This window comes from Ovis aries, chromosome 9, assembly GCF_016772045.2.
Source record: "Ovis aries strain OAR_USU_Benz2616 breed Rambouillet chromosome 9, ARS-UI_Ramb_v3.0, whole genome shotgun sequence".
Taxonomy (NCBI): Eukaryota; Metazoa; Chordata; class Mammalia; order Artiodactyla; family Bovidae; genus Ovis; species Ovis aries.
In genome coordinates this window covers 70,839,505-70,864,154 of record NC_056062.1, presented here as the reverse complement: position 1 = coordinate 70,864,154, position 24,650 = coordinate 70,839,505, and the positions used below count along the sequence as shown (strand labels likewise).

Sequence of the window (24,650 nt, the reverse complement as noted above, 5' to 3'; positions counted from 1 at the left end):
TTAAAGAGTCATCTCTAGATCTTGTTATTTAATATATTAATAAAGAATCATATATACCTATATATCCAATTAAAAAGTGTTTTGATAATTGTGTTTCAATATAATTGTTTTTCTTTGTAATCCTCTAAGTATTCAAAAAAAAATTCCATTCTGTAAAGGAAGTCTATAGGCTTCACTGTGGAAATGCTCCATGACATCAAAAAAGTTAAGAACCTATGATCTAACTAATTAATACCTTATAAAATGTTACTGATAAACTCATTATAGCTTGAAATTTTAAGAAGTTCTTCAGTGAATGGATTCTGCTGAATTCCTAGGTTTCACGGACAAGCCCTCACATTTTCTCTGTCCCAACACCTGAGGGATTTATTAAATGATCAGGACCAGTCATTCAATTCAGGAGCAACTGAATGTGTGTGTGTGTATTGTGTGTATCTCTAGGATGGCCATAGAGATGGTTTTCAGCATTCTCATGATGATTTATATATGTATGTGTGTGTATATATATATATGTATATATATATATATATGTAAAAAATATCATTATATAAATATATTCTCATCAAAGAAGTAATTGAAAATATAAGTTTTAGCTGTGCTGGAGATCTTTTCCAAATGTAAAAAAAGTGACTTTTTTCCCGTTTTTAAATAATAAAAACATTTTGAGCTGATCTCCAGAATATGATGAGAAGAAAAGTACTTATTGGGGAAAGCTATTCATTTGGCTTTAATAATGTGCTTAGTTTTATTTAGTTCACTGAAATGCCTTTATCTTATTTTTTTTTCAGACTCCTGATGTAGTCCACCCAAAAGAAGCAACTCCCTCATCTGCTTTTACTGCTATTCGACCTGCACGAGTTGTATCTTCAACTTCTGAGGAGGAAGAAGCATTTACTGAGAAATTTCTTAAAATTAATTGCAGATATATTACCAGTGGCAAGGTAAGAAATAGCACTTTAGAAAAACTTTTAATCATTTTTTATTAGTAAAATATGACAGTTTGCATTTATATTTTTAGTCATCAGCATCAGCACATGGTGATCATTTTAAGATAATTTTGTGAAATAGGCAGTTCTTTTACTTCACCATTGGAGAAGGAAATGACAACCCACTCCAGTATTCTTGCCTGGGAAACCCATAGACAAAGAAGCCTGGTGGGCTAGAGTCCATGGGGTTGCAAAAGAGTCGGACGTGACTTAGTGACTAAATATTCCTTCACCACAGGGGAAAAAAGAAACTTTTTAAGAAAAGGTTAGCAAGTGCAGGGTTTCTCTATCCTGGCCAGAATTCAGTGCAGTTTGAATCTGTGTTTTATCTATCACAATTGTTGATTTTCTAAGGCAGAGAACTTGTGGTATTTAAAGGAAATTAGAGTTAAAGTACACAGTGCTCAGAAGAAATCCACATATTTCTTAGAAAGTAAGTATAATATGACACTGACTACTGACTTGAGAAGTCACACATGAAAACCATTTCTTAATAGTTGTAATTCATAAATTATGAGCATTTGAGATAGATGTTTAGTGCTATAAATTTCCCGTGTACTGTTTTAACTTCATCCACAGTTCTGATATGTTGTATTTTTATCATTACTTTCTCTTTATTTCTTCTTTGGCCCATGGAATATGCAGAAGTGTCTTAGTTTAGTTTCTTTGTTAGTTGGAGTTTTTTGAGATATCTTTCTGTTACTGATTTTTAATGTTTTTCCATGTGGTTAGAGAACATATTTGAAAACTTAATGTTTTATGGTCCACAATGTGGTAAATTTTGATACATGTTACATGTGTGCTTGAAAAGAATATGTATTCAACTGTTATTGGGAGAAGTAGTCTATAAATATCACTTATGTCAAGTTGAGTGTTATTTCCTATATCCCTACTGATTTTGTTCTATTAATTATTGACAGAAGGATGTTGAAATCTATAATTGTGGATTTGTCTGTTTTCCCCTCCTCATCTATCAGTTTTTGTTATTTTGAAACTGTGCTTACGTACAAAAAATGTTTGGGATTCTTAAATTGTCTAGATGAGTTGATTTGTTTAATTATGAAAAACTTTATTCTTGGTAATATTCTTTGCTGTGAAATCTGCTTTGATGGTTACGGATGTAGTCACTTCAGCTTCCTTTTGGTTAGTGTTAGCTTGGTTTCTCTCTTCTTGTCTTATTCTTAAAGTGGGATTCCATAATTTACATCAGGATTCACTCTTTGTGTCCTACATTCTGTGGGTTTTGAGAAATGTATAATGACATGTATCCAGCATTGCCGTATTACGCAAGGTAGTTTCATTGCCCCCTAAATCCTCTGTGTTCTGTTCATCCATCCTTTTCTTTGAACCCTTGGAAACTACTTATCTTTTTATTATCTCCATAGTTTTTCAATTTGTCAGTGTCATACAGTTATTATAGAATCCTGAAATTTGCTTCTTTCAGACTTGCTTCTTTCAACATGCATTTGAGAGTCTTCCATATCTTTCATGGGCTTCCCTGCTGCCTCAGCACTAAAGAATCCGCTTGCCAATTCAGAAGACATGAATTCAGTCCCTGGGTCGGGAAGATCCCCTGGAGAAAGAAACGGCAACCCACTCCAGTATTCTTGCCTGGAAAATCTCATGGACAGAGGAACCTGGCAGGCTACAGTCCATGGGGTCACAAAAAGTAGGACATGACCTAGTGACCGAACAACAACATGCCTTTCATGGCTTGATGACTTGTTTTTGTTGCTGTGACTGTACAACAGTTTATCCATTCACCTACTGAAGGACATCTTGGTTGCTTTCAAGTTTAGACACTTAAGGAGTATAGAATATGCAGGTTTTGTGTATACATATATTTTTACTTCCTTTGATTGAATACTAAGGAGTGTGATTGGTAGATCATGTGGTAAGACTGGGTTTAGCTCTATAAGAAACTACCAAACTGCCTTTCAAAGTGGCTGCATTATTTTATTTTACTGCCAGCAGTCGCTGAGAGTTGCTGTTGCTCCATATGCTCACCAGAATTCCCTGTTGTCAGTATTTTATATTTGAGTTATGCTTGTTGGTCTTTAATGGTAATGCAATTTATACCTCCCTAATGATTTGTGATATTGAGCATCTTTTCATTTGCTTATTCTCTGTGCTATACAGTTGGGCTTTAGCTATCTTATTTTTTTTTAAGTTTTAATTTTTAATCTAATACTTGCATATAAAGGACTTTAAAAGATCAACTAGTGCAAAAGGGCATATAATGAAAAGCAGTAGATCCATGCCCACCCTTCTCAACTTTTGTTTTCCCAACCCAGAGGCAGAATCTTTTATATATGTCTGTTTAGAGGTTAACTCCATTTTTCTTAATAATAGGCTTTTCTTAATGTTCCTTAACTTGATGACATGAGGCATTTTCTACTGATTTTCTGCTGTCTCCTTGGTTTTTCTAACCCCCCTCCCACATATGGTTGTGTCAACTATTTTTAGCTCTTCTGTTTGTTACCTTATTCACTTTAAAAATATAACCACTTTATATTCACTAAATATTTAATATTCACTTTAATAATATAATTTTAAATTTGTCTTACTCTTTCAACTAAAGACAGTTTCTGAACTTCCTTGTTCAGGAGAATAACACCACTATTCCATTTCCTCCCCTCTACCTACCAACTTGTTGCCTGTACTTGGCAAAGTTGGTTAATATTCCCTTTCTGTTCTGTGACCATAATTAAGTCTTCCCTGCTTTGCCTAGAGATTTACTCTAAAAATGAAAAGCCGTAACTAATATTTCCATTGTGATGATTATCTAAACACTGTTCACTGAGTAGCAAAGTTGAACACTATGATTGGATTTTCTGTGATTGCAGAGTCTTGATCCACGTGTGCCAGTATTCAGATTCCCTTTCTCACTCTCCAGGCAGTGGTTGAAAAACAGTCACATCTGATGTTGCTTCATATTTGAAGCATGCTCTCCTTGTACCATTTGAAATGTTTGTTTTTCCCGGTAGGTTCTGTTTGCCCTTGTTTTTTCTTTTGGGATGAGGAAATGTGTGCTTTCCAGATAATGTGATTAGCTTCTAACTTTATCCATCTATTGACTAGAATTGACTCTATTCAGTTGGAAGTCTGTTCACTTCTTTTTTCTAATTTGGAAGATTTGCTTTCTATTTGGACCATTTTTGCACATTTTATCTTCACTGAAGTCATTAGTAACTTTTCCTTTTTTCCCCATAGGATGTCCTGTGGAGAGGATGCTCAGTGTCACTTTCCTATGTTTGTGCTATCTTTTGTTTTATGCATGCAAGAGCTTTGCAGCTATTTCTGGGGATTTTCAAGTTTTTAAATTCTGTTCCTTGAATTAGCTGTTTCCTTGAGATTCAACTTCTCATTATATCTTAGACTTTTTGGTTATATTGTAAGCTTTCCACAAATAATGATTTCTAGTCACCAATTTACATGAAAATATGGGTCATTGGCAGGACAGGCCAGCAAGTGTGTGTGCCTGTGGTGATCTGGCCACTTTGCTCTAGAGGAGGTGAGCTGGGGGTGGAGGTCAACCATCCTGCTGCCTCCCCCAACCTCAGTACCACAAAGTTCGTTGCTCTAAATATGTAGATGCAGGCAGATGTTGAGAATCACTGAATCCATGACTTAGAAGTAGGGGAAGTTAATACATAGCCCCCAGGCCAGGTCGAAGAAGGTTATCAGTGTGCAAGTGAGTCCCTTGCCAATGGGAAGGTACCTAGCCATGGGTCGAGGCCAGGCATGACAGCTGCACCACAAGGCCCATAGACAGGGCTGCCATAGCCATTGGTCTGGTGTAGCCACCCATTCAGTGCCCAGAGCCCAGTGCTTCCTGCTGGCTCTGTGGCCAAATGGACATACATGGTGGGAATTGGTGGGGGAGGTGGATTGTGTGGCCACAGATATGAGTTGCTCTGCAAGGCAAATACCCTCCTTGTCTAGCTGCCCTTGGGCCACTGTGGTCCGGTTATCTATTTAAAATATAGTAGTGTGCACAGGTCAGTTCCAAACTCCCAATCTCTCTCTCCACCTAGCCTTACTCAACCCTGAGTTTGTTCTCTCAATCTGAATCTGTTACTGTTTTGTAAATAAATTCATTTGTATAAATTTTTTTAGATTACCCATGTAAACAATACTACGTATTTGCGTTACTCTCTGATTTACATGACTTTGTATGATAAGTCTCTGGGTCCAAGCATGTTGTGTATTTGGCATTATTTCACTGTTTTTAATGGCAGAGTAATATTCTATTGGATTTATATGTCACATTCTCTTTATCCATTCCTCTGTTGGTGGACATTTAGCATGCTTCCATGTCTTGGCTGTTGTAAACAATACTGCAGTGAACATTGAGATGTGTGTATCTTTTCAAACCATGTTTTTTTTTTCTGGATATATGCCCAGAAGTGGGATTACTGGAGCTCTATATAATAGATTAGCTCTATCTTTAGCTTTTTAAGTAACTTCCATACTGTCCACTAAAGGGACTGTAGGGCCTGCAGGCTTCGATGCCCTGCAGCATGTGGAACCTTCCTGGATCAGGGATCAAACTTGTGTCCCCTGTGTTGGCAGGCAGATTCTTAACCATTGGACCACCAGGGAAGTCCTGTAGATTTTTCTGATGATGGTCATTCTGACTGGTGTGAGGAGATATCTTCTTGTATTTTTTGATTTGTGTTTCTCTAATAATTAGGAGTTTGAGCATCTTTTTTCAGCTATCTCTTGGTCATCTCTATGTCTTCTGTAAAGAAATGTCTGTTTAAATCTTCTGCCTATTTTTTGATTGAATTTTTTTAATTGCTGATCGATTTAATTATGATGTACCTTGGTGTGGGCCATCATCAAAAAAATATACAGGTTGTCCAGTGGTTAAGAATCTGCCTGCCAGTGCAGGGGACACAAGTTTGATCCCTGGTCCAGGAAGATTGCACATTCTTGTCTTGTCTTGTGAAAGTCACATAGTCATGTCCAACTCTTTGCAACCCCTTGGACTATACAGTCCATGGAATTCTCCAGGCCAGAATACTGGAGTGGCTAGCCTTTCCCTCCTTCAGAGGATCTTCCCAGAGATCAAACCCAGATCTCACACATTGCAGGTGGATACTTGACCAGCTAAGCCACAAAGGAAGCCCAAGAATACTGGAGTGGGTAGCCTATGCCTTCTCCAGCAGATCTTCCCCACCCAGGATTCGAACGGGGGGAATTGCAGGCAGATTGTCAAGGAGCAACTAAACCTGCATGCCATAGAGCCTGTGCTCTGGAATGCGAGTTTGAAAATGGGATTAAGAAAGAATGTATGTATTAACTCTGTTGACTTAAAAAAATGCACAACATGCACAGCACCTCAGATAGCTCCTAGAAACTTTTCAAATAGGTAGTGGGGAAGCACAGTATATATGTGATTTTGGTAAAGGGGGAATACATGCAGTCAAGCAACAATTTTTGGTAGGAAGTTTCCGCTGGTCTCATGAAGCTTCTCCTAGTCATAGGAAACAGTTGTCACCATGAAAGATTTTAGTGCCTTCCTAGATATGAAGAGATGCAAGAATTGGCTCATAAAATCAGCTCCTGAGTATATCTAATTATCTAAAGACCTGCCCTACCAGTTTTCCCAGAGCAGAGAGTGCCACCTTTCTGTTCTCCACCCTGAACTCCTTCAGGGGATGTTGAAGGTCAGCAGCTGCAATAGCAAACAATTTAATCTTTGTAGAGGTAGATGGCAAGTACCCATGGCAAACGACAGTTAGTTGACAGGGCCCCATCATGGTCTTAAATTCAATCATATTTTGGGAGGCATTTCATGACCATCCATCCCACATAGTTAGGAAGGCTCATTCCTAGGTGATGATTTTGCTCATGGGCCATTCAGTGTGCTATTCCGGGACTAGGTCTTTATAGTCAAAGATCTCTGGACATCTGTCTTCTAATTATGATCCAGGAAAGTAATCCCTCTTCTTTTATCCTCCCATGTCTAGAATTACTCTATTACAATCATTGATATCATACAGAACTATGTATTTGATCAACTGCTTCACATTACCTAGTCATCATCATTTTCATTGGAGGTTCAGTTACACCTTTGGTATTGTAGGAAACAATAATCTTGTAAAACTGGCAAAGTACAAATAATATAGCTAGCAATATTATTAAGATCATAATTAGAATTAAGCCAGGAACTTCTATTAGGTTTAGCCCAATGTATTCTCAGGTCATCTGATGTAGTCTGTTCTATACTAATCTTTATCTTTCAGGGAAATTATATATTGGCACTGTGCATAAAGCTCCCAGTCCAATTTCCTAGTGTTACTAGGCTGGTTATCCTTAGTATAATTTAGTTGTTCTCAAGATTAAGTGTTAAGTCACTTCAGTCGTGTCTGACCCTGTGACCCTGTTAACTGGAACCCATCAGGCTCCTCTGTCCATGGGAAGAGGGGGCCTTAAATCTGAAATGACCACAGCCTGATGTTAACCTCATAAATCCATCCCATAATTGTGGGAGGTTTTTTCCCTTGGCTGAATTTTGCTTGTTGTTCTGATTGAGCTTGAGTAGCTTAGAAGAAAATTCATATTATGACCAGGGTCAGAGCAGGCATTATTAATTGGCCAGATGAGAGGATCCCACCTACTAATACTGAATCACTTTATGCAGAAATCAAAGAAACATTGTAAATCAACAGTACTTCAGAAGTAAATAAATGGATAAACAGTATGGGATTAAAGAATTTTTGGTACTTGAGTTGGAGTGATTAATATTTGTAACTCAAATGTGGAGAGATTATAGTATAAAGCATTGGACTTTTTGGATTTTGGATCTTAGTCCTACCACTTATTAGGTAGCTGTGTTGTTGATTATTTATAACAAATTGCCTAGCCTCAATTTTAATTTTCTTGCCTCCATTCTCATTTCAGAACTATAATTATGAAGAGGAAATGAAAAATATATGTATAAAGCATGGTACATACAAAGCATTCAGTAAATATTAGCTAATATTAGTGGGATCAGCTTCTTATGTACTTCAATTTGCTCATTTGTAAGATTAGAGGGTTGGATTCTTTATATTTGTATTGCTATTTATATAAATATATTTAAAATGTCATAGCTTTTCATGATTAAGGTAGATGCCATATGCCTTAGAAGTCATAGAAGTCATCTAATCTATCCTATGTTACAGATGAAGAAACAGCCCCAGAGGCTGTGCTTGCCCAAGGCCACATAACTAGGCCAGCGGAGTCAAGTACAGTTGAGACTTATTTTTAAAGATACTTTAAACAGATTACACTATTTTCCTTTTATAGTAGATTGGGTTATAGGCACATTATTTATTAAACTTGCATTGTCTGCATGAAACTCTTTGATACCTTTGGTGAGTGAACAGCACAATGTGAAACAAGGCTCATGCCTTTGGAGGACTATAAAGTCCTCCTTACATTACTGCAATTATCTTGCTGATGTAACTCAACAGTTTACTGAGGCTGCAGATTTTAATTCCTGACTTGACTGATTGACGGTGAATATAATATTCTTTGAACTTTGCCCTGCTAACAAGGAGAATTTACTGGGAAAATTTGGGTATTATTAAAAACATTTTCATGAGAATGCCATAGTGCTTGAGTGTACTACTTTTGTATAAGGTAGGTAGCCTAACATGGAAAGAAAATCAGTAAAAATATCTAAAATAATTTTTGGAAATGTAAACTTTGAAGATTAAACATTATTTTCTTTTTTCATCTTAGGGCACAGTCAGTGGTGTATTGCTAGTTACACCAAACAATATAATGTTTGATCCACATAAAACTGATCCATTGGTTCAAGAGAATGGCTGTGAGGAATATGGCATCATGTGTCCAATGGAAGAGGTGATGTCAGCAGCAATGTACAAAGAAATTTTGGATAGCAAAATAAAGGAATCCTTACCCATGTAAGAGTGATATTTATACTCCTTTGCAGTTTTTTCCATCTAGTTAGTTGACCTTGGTCTAATAACTCTTAAGTATCTTTTAGTAGTTTCATTATAGATGCTTTTCATTTTATCAGTAATGAAACATATATAGTATTGAAAAGATTATTCTTTATGCACTGGAATAGTTAGAAATTGTTTTAAATTGATATTTGCATATTTGATCAGAGAACCTGATATTTAAAAGTAACCTGTAGTATTCATTTAATTCAGTGTTTACCAGCCCTTTTTCTTCAGATACAGAATTCATAATTCTAAGTTATTTTTATTAGTAATTTAAAGTAATACAAGTAATCAAGGATACCGTTCAAATTTTCCTTAGAAGAGCCTGGAGAGTTGGGTGTGGGATTTGGGAGAGGTCATGAGCAAAGACCTGACATTGGTAAAACCAGAGCAGCTTTGTCTTTTATTTACTGATTTATATGTTTGCATCCTTCTCTCTCAGGAAAGTATAAAATATAGGGGAGAAGACCCACAGATTGCACAAGTATAAAGTTAACCTTAGAATGTACTGGTTATGGAATTTGTGTGTTTCAGGGAACGGGTGTGAGGTTACAGGTCAGCACAGCCTGTGAAAGTAATGACAAAGAGAAAAGGGAAGGATAATAAATAAAAGAAGAAAATGAAAGATAGGTATACAAAGAAAGGAATAGGAAAGTACAAAGGAAGAAAATTGAAATAGAAAAGAGCTTTCCTATTCATAATTTGTCATTCCTTTGTCAACAGTTTAAAAACTGTCTTCACTTTAACTGATACTGAGATTCCTGTCCCTGTAATAACCTACAAAGTTGATAATGATTGTTTTAAAATTAACCTTTGTGAGATAGAACTACTTACAAAAGAGAGAAAGTTATTTTTTTCTCTGAGGCAGACTATATAAATTGTTAGAATACCTAAGGTAGAATGAAATCATTTATTTAAGAATGTCCATTATACCTCCTACCCCAATAGATAACTATTTTGGCGTGGTAAACTCATCTTTAGAGATGCAGATTATTCCTAAGATTGCCTCTACTGTTAGTTATTTAGTATATCATCATCCAAAATCAGTCTGAGCAAAATAAAGATTACTGTGGCAGGTAGAAAGGTAACACAAAGGTGAAGGAGTGAAGGATTAGATTAAAAGAGAATCAGGATTATAGCTATGTCAGTCATGAGTGAGATGATTTTTTTCTTGCCCTGATTTTCCATTTGTGTTAGGATACTTCGGGATTTTATTGAGTATTATGTGGTATGGTACATAACTATTCTACACAGATGCTGTGGAACTCTTCCTCTTCTAAATAACTTTTTTTTATCATTTAGAACATCACCTGGAAAGACCATCTATTTGATCCAAACATTTTTTAAAAATTACTCCAAAAAGAGATTTCTTTAAATCCTGCCTTATGAACTGATTAAAAACAAATATCTGGCAACAGATCAGATAAATGAGTCATGTGATTTTGCAGAATAATGTTATGTATGGTAAAAATGAGGTGTATAAGATTTTATTGGTTTTCTTCTGTCTTATATTGGGAAGTTGATTTCAAAGGTATTGTTCAGGAACAATAGCAGCATGACTGACATAAAAAAAAATGTTACAACACTATCTAAATCTGTGTCCTATTGGATTTACTTAACTTTATCTCTTACCTAAGGGTCTTCTACAGATAGTTTCTCAAATCTTTTTGCTGAGTTCCAGGACTCTTGCCTGGAAAATCCCATGGATGGAGCAGCATGACATGCATGCTGTAGTCCCTGGGGTTACAAAGAGCCCCACTTCACTTTCTTTCAGGACCCTGTATGTGCAGTTTTAGTCAATCACCAGTAGGTGACACTGTTACATATTTAATAGCACAGACTAGATGCTTGGATTTCTTAAGGTGAATCAGTCAGTGCAAGGAAAGCAGAGATAGGAATTGGACTTCAACTAACTGATACTTTTTAAAAACTAAAATTTACCTATCCTATGCACAATAAAATTAAGTTTATCATTATAAAAATATCAAATACTAGAATAAGAGGAAAAGAGTTACCCATCTTCACCATCCAGAGGTCACCAATAAATTTTGTGTCAACACACAGTCTTTTCTATTCTCAAACTTGCATAAATATTCTTTTCCCACTAAAAACTCATGTCGTTTCCATTTACTAGTTTTTAGCCATCATTTTAAATTGTTGATTTGTATATCATGCTGTAGTCTGCCTCCATGTAGAACTTACACTACCTAATCTTTGAACATTAGTGCTTGTACAATGGCATTAAACACGGAAATCTAGAAGTAACGATGAATCGTTCAGCTAGCTAATATCTAACCTGTTAGTTGAACAAGTTCTCTTAGAATTGTTAAGAGTTGTCACTAGAACCATGAAGAATTCCTCTACTTTTGCCTTGATTCTGTTCAGGTTGATTTTTAGCTTTGCATTTGAGTCATTTATTTTAGTTTGATTTCTATTTAAATCTATAAAAGCACTATGTGTGTGTATATAGTATCAGTCAGTGTGCTTTATTAACACATTTAAAATTCTAATCAGAACTTTACTTAATCCTATTTTTCATATTTCATCAGTGAGTAAATTTTAGTTTAGAATTACAGCTTCATCCAAAAGTTGTGTCTTCAACTTCTCTTCAGGTAGATCAGTTCAGTAAATCTTACACTGATATTTCCCATATCTTAAGTAGTTGATGCCAAAACTTAATTACTTGTTCTATATGAATCAGTTTTTTAGTATGCTATTAAGAGATGTATGCTACGTCCTTTTAGAAAAAACTTTTTAGTGATATTAATTCAGTGTTTGTGGAAAATAAAATTCTATAATTTAAAAAATAATAACTTTAAATTTTGTTTACTGACAGAGAGATAGATCAGTTATCAGGAAGGGACTTCTGCCATTTAAAGAAAGTGACAAGAAGTAATACTGATGAACTAGACTCAAGAATCCGTGATGCAGCTAATGATAGTGCCAGCACTGCTCCTAGGAGCACTGAGGAGTCTCTTTCTGAAGATGTGTTCACAGAATCAGAACTCTCTCCTATTCGGGAGGAGCTTATTTCTTCAGATGAGCTACGACACGATAAATCATCTGGCGCGTCATCAGAATCTGTGCAGACCATCACTCAGAGTGGAGTAGAGTGTTTGACGGTCATATCAGAGGCTGCTAGTACTCCCGATCACTTAAAATCTGGTTCTGGACATACTGCCAATGAAGTTGGGACTCTTTCTCTTAAAACTGGTTTAAATAATCTTGAAATGGCCACTAAGGAAGGAGATCAGGCTGCAGATAATCTTCAAAAAATATCGGGTCTTAAAGAACAAAGCACAGGTATAAAAAAAGATAACCAGGATTTTCCTCTTAATGAGAATTCACTACATCAAGAAGAAGTTGAAAAAGAAAGTATGCCTTGTGGGGAAGCAATAGAATTTAAACAAAAGCAAGTTGTCAACAAAGGAAAACAAGGAAGGGAACAAAATCAGGACTCAGAGACTGAGGTAGAAGAGCTGCGGAAACTCTGGAAATCTCATTCCATGCAACAAACTAAACTGCAAAGGGAGAATATTCAACAGGTGTCACAAGAAGAAATTAAGCATAAAGTAGCAACAGCCGATATAGAAGGTAAGTGTTGCAGAGTATATTAAGTTAGTTTGTCTTACTGTATATTGTCTCCCTCTTTTCTCACTGACTCAAAAGCTGCTGTGTCTTAGGCCACTCTGAAGGATAATCTAGTGGCCCTTGACGGATGTTTCTCTGGGACAAGTACATAGTGTCTGGTTTCTACTGTCTTATCTCACAGTGGATTGTACACATAATGAGCATCCTTTCCACCATGTTTATGCATTCCTGATTCACTGCATTCTGTCTTTAAACAATATATTTCTTGAAAATGCGCACAAGTCTATCATACCTATGATTTCTCCTCCCCCCCTTTTTTTCATTTAGTTCTTGGTATGATTCATCATTAGAATACTATCTAAAATTGGGTAGTGTGTTAGTTGCTCAGTCATGTCTGACCCTTTGCAACCCCATGGACTGTAGCCCACCCAGCTCCTCTGTCCATGGAATTTTCCAGGTGAGAATACTGGAGTGGGTAGGCATTCCCTTCTCCAGGGGATCTTCCCAACCCAGGGATCGAACCTAGGTCTCCTGCTTTGCAGACAGATTCTTTACAATCTGAGCCACTGGGGTAGCCCCTTAAAATTGTATATATAATATCATAATTGCAATTTGTAATTGCCAAAGTTATATAATCTCTTCATTTTTTAAAAAGTGTAATAAGACATAAAATCTGTTTCTGAAATTCTTCCAGGTATCCACAGGTTTCATCATTGTCTGGTTGTTTTTCTTTAAAAAGCAGTACTAAGGAGACTTCCCTGGCTGTCTAGTGGTTAAGACTGTGCTTCCAGTGCAGGGGGCCCAAGTTCAGTCCCTGGTTGGGGAACTAAGATCCCAGATGCCATGCGCTGTGGCCATAAATGAACTAAAGATTTTTAATTTAAAATAAATAAAAAGCAGAACTAAAATAAATTAAATACCATTTTCTCTTTCAATTTTGTATTTTCATACTGTTTACTTTTGAAAATTATAGTAATAGTTTTTATTTCTACTACACAATGATTCTGCTCTGTACATTATGTTAAAAGTGGTATAACTCAAGTATTTTAGCTAACATTTCTCATATCCTGTTGGAGTATTGATTTCAGATTAATCTAATTTACATATTTCTGTTTTATAATTAAAACTTTAATTGTTAAAATATGCATAAAATAAGATTTATGAGTTTAACCATTTTTAATGTAAAATATAGGCCCTTTAGGCATATTCACATTATTGTGCAACCATCACCACCATCCATTTCCAGAACTTTTTCATCTTCCTGAGCTGAAACTCTCTGCTTATTAAATGATAACTTCCATTCTCCTCTCCTTACAGTCCTTGGCAAGCACCATTCTATATTTTCCCTTTTGTGTGTGGCTTATATCCGTTAGCATAATGCCTTCAAGTTTCATCTATGTTGTAGTATGTCAGAATTTTCTTTCTATATAAAGTTGAATAATATTCCATTATACACAGCACATCTTCTTTATATGTTCATTTGTTGATGGACATTTGAGTTGTTTCTGCCTTTTGGCTGTTGTGAATAATAATGCTGCTATGAACATTAAAAAAAAAAATCGCTCAGTCGTGTCTGACTCTTTGCGACCCCATGGACTATAGCCCACCAGGCTCCTCTGTCCATGGGATTTTCTAGCCAAGAATACTGGAGTAGGTTGCCATTTCCTTCTCCAGGGGATCTTCCCAACCCAGGGATCAAACCCGGGTCTCCTGCATCGTAGGCAGATGCTTTACCATCCAAGCTACCAGGGAAGCTATGAACATAAGTGTACAAATAATTTGTTTGATTTCCTACTTTCTTTTTTTTTTTTTTTGGTTATATACCAGAAGTAGATTTGCTGGATTCTATGGTAATTCTGTGTTTACTTTTTTGATGAACCATTGATCTGTTTTCCACAGTGGCTGTACCATTTTATAGTCCCACCAGCAACATACCAGGGTTTGATTCAGCTTTTCAAAACAGGGAATTTTCTTTGCATTTAGATATACTGAATTTAGATATACTGAGATATACTGTATATAATTTACATATACTTAAGACTTAAGGATTATATTCAATAGATGTTAAGTAATTATCTTCTATAAAAGATTGAATATTTTTTCATTATTCAGAGTTAATGTTCATTAAAGAACTTTTGACAAATATGTTGCTTTTTAGAAAACTTATAAAAAATTACCTGAAATTCATCACCTGGAGTTGATCATTGTTAATATTTGGTGTATTTATCTTTGCTCTTCAGTGCATATGTGTATCTACATACACACATTTATGTACACACACATATACAATATTGATATAATTTGTGTATATCTTTATATGTGTATGGTTTTCATATAAAATTAGGATTACATGTAGTATCGTTTCTTGCTTTTTTCAGTTCATATTTTATGTCATGAACATTTTCCTGTGTCATTATACAGTTGACCCTTGAACAACTCAAGGGTTAAGGGGTGACACATACTCCTCTCCCACATTCAAAAATTTATGTATAACTTTACAGTCTGCCCTCCATATCTGTGGTTCTGCATACATGGATTCAACCAACCATGTGTAGTAGTATTATAGTATGTATTATTTGAAGAAGATCTATGTATAAGTGGATCCGTGCAGTTCAACCCCATGTTGTTCAGGGGTCAGCTTGAACCCATGTAGTTCTTTCATGGTTTTTAATGGCCCTGTAATTTAGCTATTTCTGTATTTATTAAGACATTCAGTTGTTATTAACAATTCATATTATTAAGATTGATGTGACGAATGCTGGCATAGATATCTTTATTTGATATGTTTCTGTTTGGTTGTCTCATGTTCTGAAATCTTTGAAAATGATAAAATGTTGCATTCTGGTTGACCCAGTAATATAGTAGACTACTTGTATTTTATTGGGTTTGTTTGGGTGCAGGGTTTAATTGGGTTTTCCTGTTATGACATTACTAAATGGAGAAAGTTTGGTAGATATATTTAGATAGGTGTTCCTGGATTGCCGCTATTTGGTTTCTTCTTTTTTGTATGTGCATATGGAGGGAGGACAAGAAAATTAGTTTTAAGTAGCTAATTTTAAGGAACTTGAGATTCTATATAGGGAAGTTTCTGATCTTTTATCATAAAACTATATAATATAAATATATAATGGAATGTAATTGTGAGAAGAATAGTAAAAGTTCATTCTTTTAACCTGATGCAAATGCTGGGGCTCAGATAGATTATGTATCTTGCACAGGGTTACACAGAAGAAAGCCACGACTAGTATCCAGATCTCCCGACTATAGCAAAATGCTTTGTTTCCCATAGTATGCCTCCTTTGCAAGCTAATGTTTCCTGAATTGATCCATATTGTCAGACCTTCAGTGTGTCCTACATCAGCATTTGTGGTTGGAAGGGTTAGAGATAATTCAGGCTTAATAAACTAAACAGGCGGCTAAATCTAGCATATTGTTTTTGTCACACCTTCATATGTATGTAAAAGCTTCAGAAACTTTTTTACTGATTTTTTTCTGTAACAACCATATTACAGTAAAACTTTGAAAATTCTGCAAACTTATTTAGATATTGTTCTAGAAAGGTAGTAGAGATTGTCCAGAATATTGTATATGTGTGTATATGAATAATTACTTTAGTGTGGTTGTTATAAAAATTTAACCAAAATTTCTGGATCTTCTGCATTTTTTCCTAATACCCTTAGACATAATATCAGTTCATAACTTGGGTGTTAGTTTATTAGTCTTGCTATACTTGTCACTTTTGATGGAAAAATATATAAGCTACTGAAGAGAATTCACCTTTCAGTAAATTAACATTTTATTCTGTAATTATTTGTCAGAAGTTTAGAGATAAACATTATTTAGTCTAAATTGTTTTAAATTATTCAAACATGGTGTATGAGAATTGAATAAACACTCTATCTCAATTCTAGGTTCTGCACTTTTAAAAGAAAAGAGAAGGCATCGATTGCATAAGTTCTTATGTCTCAGAGTCGGAAAACCTATGAGGAAAACATTTGTATCTCAAGCAAGTGCAACAATGCAACAGTATGCACAAAGAGATAAGAAACATGAATATTGGTTTGCTGTGCCACAAGAAAGGTAAAACAATAACAACAAAATCTGGAGAACATTGAGATTCCTTGAGTTGAAGTTATTTTGTATAACAGTTCATACCAGTAGCAAAGTACTGAAATAGTTTATGATTAAAACCTGACATTAAATCTGTTCAAAATCAATTAGCTCCTCTTTTATACTCTTTAGTTTATCCCGCTTTTAATTTTAGTCCCCTTTTGTGGTTTAATGCAAAAAATATGAACATAAACCTCATGTTACTAGTAAACAGTCATAGTTAAAATGTTTTAGATCAAGAAGGTTCATCAAAATATTAACTGGTACAGCCCCACTTCAAGGCAGGAAATGATACAATTGCTTTTTTTTTTTTTACTTTTTATTTTGTATTTTGTTAACTGGTATAGCCAGTTATCACTGTTGTGATAGTTTCAGGTGAACAGCAAAGGGACTCAGCCATACATATACATGTATCCATTCTCCCCCAAACGCCCCTCCCATTCAAGATGCCACATAACATTGAGCAAAGTTCTGTGTACTATACAGAAAGTCTTGGTTATCCATTTTAAATATAGCAGTGTGTACATGTCCGTCCCAAACTCCTTAACAATATATAATTTCTTTTTTTTAAATTTCATCAAATCCTTTCTATTATAAATGCTTGCTATATACATAGCACTGAAATAGCTACTAAAAGGATCTGGTCTTCAAATTATTTTTTATACTCACTGCACAGTAAAATTTCTCATATTATGATTGAGCAATATTTGTAAAGGATGTCTGTTATCACTGTATTGTAAATACTGACATTTTAAGTTCACTGGATCATAAATAATGTCATTCTAAGTTAAAACTTACATTTATCTATTAAATATATCCAGTGGGATTTAGATAATGTAACAATTTGCCCTCTACAATTAGATTATACATTTAAACACTACTTGAATGTGCTCTTCTAAAGCAGTTTTGCATCACTGCTTTTCTCTTTGAATTTATATTTCAATTATACTTCCTCATAGACTCTTATTATCAGGTAGTATATTTTTATTCCTTTTTACATTCTTTGCAACAAATTGCATATGCTTACACATTTATCTGGAGCTTCCCAGGTGGTGCTAGTGTTAAAGAACCCGCCTGCCAAAGCAGGAGACATAAGATGCCAATTCGATCCCTGGGTCGGAAGATCGCCTGGAGAAGGGCATGGCAACCCACTCCAGTATTCTTGCCTGGAGAATCCCCATGGACAGAGGAGCCTGGCGGGCTGCAGTCCATAGGGTCGCAAAGAGTCAGAGATGACTGAAACGACTGAGCATGCATGTACATATTTATCTGTGTGTGTGTACTGACATTGCTGCTGCTGCTGCTAAGTTGCTTCAGTCGTGTCTGACTCTGTGCGACCCCATAGACGGCAGCCCACCAGGCTCCCCGGTCGCTGGGATTCTCCAGGCAAGAATACCGGAGTGGGCTGCCATTTCCTTCTCCAATGCATGAAAGTGAAAAGTCAAAGTGAAGTCGCTCAGTCATGTCCGACTCTTCGCGACTTCATGGACTACAGCCTACCAGGCTCCTCCGTCCATGGGATTTTCCAGGCAAAAGTACTGGAGTGGGGTGCCATTAGCTAGGTAATACCTTTTTAAAAACTATTTTATCCCTTTCCATTCTACCTTTGTTTGTTACTGCTTTAGTATAGGTTTACATCCTTGATCACCTGGGCTATTTTAAAAGTCTTCTAAATCTAAATTGCAAATACACAGGGATTGTTTTGCATATGCCAACACCCAAGTAAATCACCACCCAGAATAAAATACAGACCACCTCCAGTACTCTATAAAGTTACCTCCTGAGCCTAGACAACCCCTAAACTCCCAGAAACAGGTAGTCTGGTGGACTTCTGACTAGTTTTGCCCTTTTGAATTTTATGTAAATGGAATTATACAATATATAGTCTTTCATGTCTGGCTTGACTTCTTTTATTCTGTGAGACTCATCCATATTGTATCAACAGAACCTTTTTGTTGCTTCATTATTTGGAATTTTATAAATATTCCATTTTCTTTTTATTCAACAACCTGCAGACAGGCATTACACATACTAAAAATTTTCTGTGATTATTCTCAAAAGAGTAAAGGGTCTAAGGCTCATCCTACTTGTTAACAGGTTGGCCTGCCTCAGTTTAATGAGTGCTGGCAGAAAAGAGTCACAACAGCATCAGTCACAGCTCTAGCACTTGTATGAGTTCTTTGAGCTTCAGTTCCCACAGTTGGGTGTGAAGAAGGCCAAGTGACAGCTGCCTGTGCCATGGGTTATGTTAAAGAAGAGAAACCTTAAGTTTAGGGAACCTAAAACTTCTATAATGTACAGTAAGCATGGTTTCCCTTTGATCCAGAGTAAGATACTAATGGGCTTTCCAAGTGGCTCAGTGGTAAAGAATCCATCTGCCAAGCAGGAGACACGTGTTCAATCTCTGGGTCAGGAAGATCCCCTAGAGAAGGAAACAGCAACTCACTTCAGTATTCTTGCTTGGGAAATCCCATGGACAGAGGACCCTGGTGGGCTACAGTCCATAGGTTCACGGAAGAGTCAGACACAACGTTGCGACTAAACTTCCACCACAAGATACTGAATATTTCTGCCTTCTAAAACCAAGCTATGCTTTGTTTTCTGTACAAACATACATGAAAAGGTAGTGCTGAACAAAGGTACACAGTGCCTCTGTCCATAAGACATGCAGAAATCCAAGAGAAAATTGTCTTTCAACACCTACATTATTCTAAATATTAATTAAACCCAGAAGAACATTTTATCATTAAAATTATTACTAATGAACAGTTGATCAAGGCAACATAAATTATAATTTATCATACATAGCTATTACACATAAAATGTAAAATACAGGAAATGTCTTAATAAAATAGTTAGGGCTTTCTCCCGATTAGTTTATGTATCGATTGATGAATATTGTTCATTGAAATGATAAGACTCAATGGCTCAGTTCTGCCCCCTCCCTTTTTCTTTTTCTATAAGTACTAAAAAGCTTTGTTCATAAAAATGTCTATGAAACTGAGAAGTTTTATTATAATGTCAGTCAGTTCTTTAAACGTATTTCTGTTTATATTCTAAAATTAATCATCTTTCATCAAAATTATTTTTAGTAACCATCATTTGAACAGCTTCATTCAGTTTTGTGGAAATTAGTGAATTAGAAACCACCTGATATACAAAAGGACTCACTACCCAGTTTTTAAAATCTTTCCCTGTCTCAATACCAACTTTGGGCAACCTGGAAGTTTTTATACTGGAAGTTTTTTAACTATAAAGACATGTACCATTGTAAAATTCTGGATGAGTGAGGATGGTACTTTAGTGAAAGCAGAGAAGAAACAATCTGTAAGATATCTTAACCACGCTGTTCTCAAGAAGATGAGTATGAGTGAAGATTACCATATGGAAACGGAAGAGAAAGAGATTGATTCCCTTAGATCTATCTTAAATGTCTGTGTACCTCTTGGAAAGGCTTTATATGTCCCTCTGAAGACTTCCTTTCAAGAATATAATAATAAAATTCTTTTCTCTCCCCCCTCACCTAAATATACAGTACAATCTGTGCGTTCAACAAAATGTGATTAAAATAATTTAAAAATATGCTGTGATTTGCATAATTCATGAGTACATGAAAGGCAAAGAGCCAGATACTCTGATCTGCCAGTGATACCAAGATGATTACAATGAGATATTCAACCCTATTATATCTTTAGTTAAAAACAACATAAGGATTTATTTTTCTCCTTAGTATTGGCTTTGTTTTAATTTTTGAATGGAATTTTCCATTTTAATATTGTCCTTGCACCTTCACTAATATTCATTGAAAATTAGTTTTATTAGAATTTCGAGTTTATTGTATTTCAGGATTTTATGAAAAAGTTGCTTCATAGAGACAAATTATCTGAAAGATGATACTTAACACCTTTTTCAAGCATTAGTTGCCACATAACAAATGACACTATTAAAAATTTATTGAAAACAATGTCCAGGACAGTGATTATTGATTGCTATATGATTGCTATATGTTAGTAGAGACTTTTTTTTTAATATAAATTTATTTATTTTAATTGGAGGCTAATTACTTTACAATAGTATATTGGTTTTGCCATACATCAACATGAATCTGCCATGGGTATACACGTGTTCCCCATCCTGAACCCCCCTCCCAGTTCCATCTCCATACCATCCCTCTGGGTCATCCCAGTGCACCAGCCCCAAGCATCCTGTATCCTGCATCAAACGTGAACTGGTGATTCGTTTCACATACGATATTATACATGTTTTAATGCATTCTCCCAAATCATCCCACCCTCGCCCTCTCCCACAGAGTCCGAAAGACTGTTCTGTACATCTGTGTCTCTTTTACTGTCTCCGCATACAGGGTTATCATTACCATCTTTCTAAATTCCATATATATGCGTTAGTATACTGTATTAGTGTTTTTCTTTCTGGCTTCCTTCACTGTGTATAATAGGCTCCAGTTTCATCCACCTCATTAGAACTGATTCAAATGTATTCTTTTTAATGGCTAAGTAGAGAGTTTTATAATCACTTTTCAGTTATCCATACCAATTAAAGCCAACAAAGCATAGATGTTTGAAATGTGCTTCTTACCCTTCAGATAATTTTTATTTCAGGGATTTAGGGTTTAGTAGGACTTCCCTGGTGGCTCAGACGGTAAAGCGTCTGCCTACAATGCAGGAGACCTGGGTTCAATCCCTGGGTCGGGAAGATCTCCTGGAGAAGGAAATGGCAACCCACTCCAGTGTTCTTGCCTGGAAAATCCCATGGATGGAGGAGCCTGGTGGGCTACAGTTCATGGGGTCGCAAAGAGTTGGACACAACTGAGCGACTTCACTCACTCACAGGTTTTAGTAAACAAAACTGAAAGAAGGGACATAAAAGTTAAATACATTAAATTTCTATTAACCTGGGAAAAACCTGTATAGTGGTCAGGTTTCAAAATAGGTAATTAGAGCAAGTTGTTAGTTGTATTTTAGATAATTAGATCATTGTGTGATTGAGGTTAAAATGGTGAGTTTGGTTTTCCTTCCCATTGTCAGGTTTCCTTCATGAAAAGAAATGTTGCCATGAAGAGCATCTGAGCTAGTCAAAACCAGGCTGAAGAAAATCCTAATGCAGTTAGGAGCTGGACAGAACACAGCCCCAAAATTTTAAGTTAATGTCTTCCTGGTAGTGGGCTTTGTTTTATTTTTAAATAAAGAATAGTGTATGTAATATTTTGTGTATTTTAAGTCTTCAAGTTTTGTGAAGCTGTTTAACAAAAATAATTTTTAAATTCTTGCTAACAACTCAGAATAGCAGATCTATTAATTCATAATCACTCATTCTAACAGGACAGACCACTTGTATGCCTTCTTCATTCAGTGGAGTCCAGAAACATATGCAGAAGATACTGGTGAATATACCAAAGAACCTGGATTTATAGTAGTAAAAAAGATTGAAGAATCTGAAACAAATGAGGATTCTACTAATGAAGCAGCAGCTAGAGAATGGGAGGTAAGGGGGAAAATGTGAAGCTTTCATTTGTCTTTTTTCTTTTTATGAATTTATAGTTTTAGAGTTGGCAAAGTTCAAGTGATCTTTAAACGAGTAATATTTTAAAGGTTCACTGTCCTTGTATATATGTATTTATTGAATAAATCTGATTAGTAACTTTGGTTTATTCCTTTTTGTCATTTCCCTTTTGCTTTAAAATGTTAGAGAAGCAACCTGTCATCAGTAAAATCCCTTTTATTGGGTAAACTTTAGGAATAGTTACTGTTATACTAATTTTCATAAACCATTTATTGCAGATCTAATTCACTTTAATGTTATCTCCTACATGGAGGAGGCCTAGCAGTTATTTAACACATTCATGCAAATTAGCACTCCTTCTAAGCTCATATCCAAGCATTATCTTGACATCAGTTCAGCAACATGCAAAGAAAATAAGCTGATGCTAATTTTACAAAGTAATGAAAGTTTTATGCTCTCCTCAAATTTACTGAGCTTGTATAAATGGTCAAATTGACACTAAACAACTTTTTTTAACCCCTCTTAGATCTGTCTTTTAAAATTGTGTATTATGATTTTACATGCTTTGTCATGTGGGATTGATAGAGTGACGTATCTGGTCTTTCTTTTGTTATGGTTCCCTGGATTCACCTCTTCATGCATTAGAAAATACAGAGCAGATGCTAAAATGTGATAATAAACTGAATCAAATTTTGTTATCCATTTGGTGTTGTTTGTGATTGTTTGTGTGATGAGTGTGGTGTATATGTATTTAACATGTATAATGATTAAAGGTATACATGGCATGTCTTTTGTTTAAAATGCACACCTGATTTTGTATGTGCCTCAATCCGTGCCATGTAGTATATTCAGAATCAGTTTGTATTGTGACTATGATATAATGGAGGAAAACAGTTAACATATATTGAGCATTTATTTTGAGTTATTTTTAATATTTAGACCAATATTATTAATCTCCCTACCAGCTTTCACAATAGCCATGAACTGGAAACAACCTGAATGTCTGTCTGCAGGTTATTGAATTAAAAGAAAATGGAATATTTATAAAATTTCAAATAATGAAGCAACAAAAAGGTTCTGTTGATACAACAATGTGGATGAGTCTCATAGAATAAAAGAAGCCAAGCCAGACATGAAAGACTATATATTGTATAATTCCATTTACATAAATTCAAAAGGGCAAAACTAGTCAGAAGTCCACCAGACTACCTGTTTCTGGGAGTTTAGGGGTTGTCCAGGCTCAGGAGGGAACTTTATAGAGTACTGGAGGTGGTCTGTATTTTATTCTGGGTGGTGATTTACTTGGGTGTTGGCATATGCAAAACAATCCCTGTGTATTTGCAATTTAGATTTAGAAGACTTTTAAAATAGCCCAGGTGATCAAGGATGTAAACCTATACTAAAGCAGTAACAAACAAAGGTAGAATGGAAAGGGATAAAATAGCTTTTAAAAAGGTATTACCTAGCTAATGGCACCCCACTCCAGTATTCTTGCCTGGAGAATCCCAGGGACGGGGGAGCCCGGTGGGCTGCCGTCTATGGGGTCGCACAGAGTCGGACAGGACTGAAGCGACTTAGCAGCAGCAGCAGCAGCTAATAAAACAGGATATAGTGACAGATGATGGTGAGGTACTAACTTGGGTGGCAAGGTAGATGGCAGTATTTTCAGTCAAGTCAGAGAATTGACAGTTTTCTCTCTTTTGAGATTGAAACACTTAATTTTGAAAATAAAGACTTTAGTACTATTTTTTTGAGTATTAACTTTTTATTTAAAAGGGACCATCTTAATTCTTAAGGACAATTCTGCAGATTATAATTTCTATGGAAAAAGTTTTCTCACTTGTTTTCAACTAGAATTGATTCAAATAAAAAGATGATAAAAAATTGATAAAAAATTAAATTTTAGAAACTTTCTGCTGTGTTATCTAGAAACATTTTGCTGCACTGTCTAATAGAGTAGCCACTAGGTGACATGTGGCTATTGAATACTTGAAATGTGGCTAATGCCACTAAGGAACTGAATTTTTAGTTGTTCAATTTTGATTAAACATAAAAACCAATACTTGATTCATTATTGGATGACTTTTAAATATGTTTTGAACAACTTAGATATATGAATTCTTTTAAGCTATAAATTTCATAAAATGTCAATATGATCTCATAAATAAGATCAGGTATTTCCTGTGAAAATCTGGTATCTCCATTGAGATACAGTTAACTATGCTAATTCCTGTAAATGCAATAGCCCCTCACCGCTTGTACACAGCTGTTGAGCAAGGAAATATGGCTAGTCCAAATAGAGATAATCTGTAAATATAAAAAATATGCTGGTTTTTTAAGATTCAGAACTGAAAGAAAAAAAATTGTAAGATATCATTAATTCTTCCATCGATTATGTTGAAATGATGTTTTGGTTATATTGGATTAATAAAATATATTAAAATTGATTTAACTTTTTTTTTAATGTGGCCACTAGAAA

General features: G+C 35.4%; 1 protein-coding gene and 1 pseudogene across 14 annotated transcripts in view; one reads left to right on the top strand and one right to left on the bottom strand.

The window, feature by feature from the left end:
• OXR1 (oxidation resistance 1) overlaps nucleotides 1-24,650 on the top strand; it is a 518,198-nt gene that overhangs the window by 461,132 nt on the left and 32,416 nt on the right. For all 14 annotated transcript variants that reach the window (XM_027973101.3, XM_042254392.2, XM_004011791.6 and 11 more), the window contains 5 exons: nucleotides 789-941; nucleotides 8,724-8,908; nucleotides 11,787-12,544; nucleotides 16,453-16,621; nucleotides 21,991-22,153. In XM_027973101.3, coding sequence (XP_027828902.2) covers nucleotides 789-941; nucleotides 8,724-8,908; nucleotides 11,787-12,544; nucleotides 16,453-16,621; nucleotides 21,991-22,153 — 1,428 coding nt within the window. The remainder of the gene's footprint in view (nucleotides 1-788; nucleotides 942-8,723; nucleotides 8,909-11,786; nucleotides 12,545-16,452; nucleotides 16,622-21,990; nucleotides 22,154-24,650) is intronic.
• LOC121820379 (small integral membrane protein 10-like) lies at nucleotides 4,569-4,848 on the bottom strand (annotated as a pseudogene).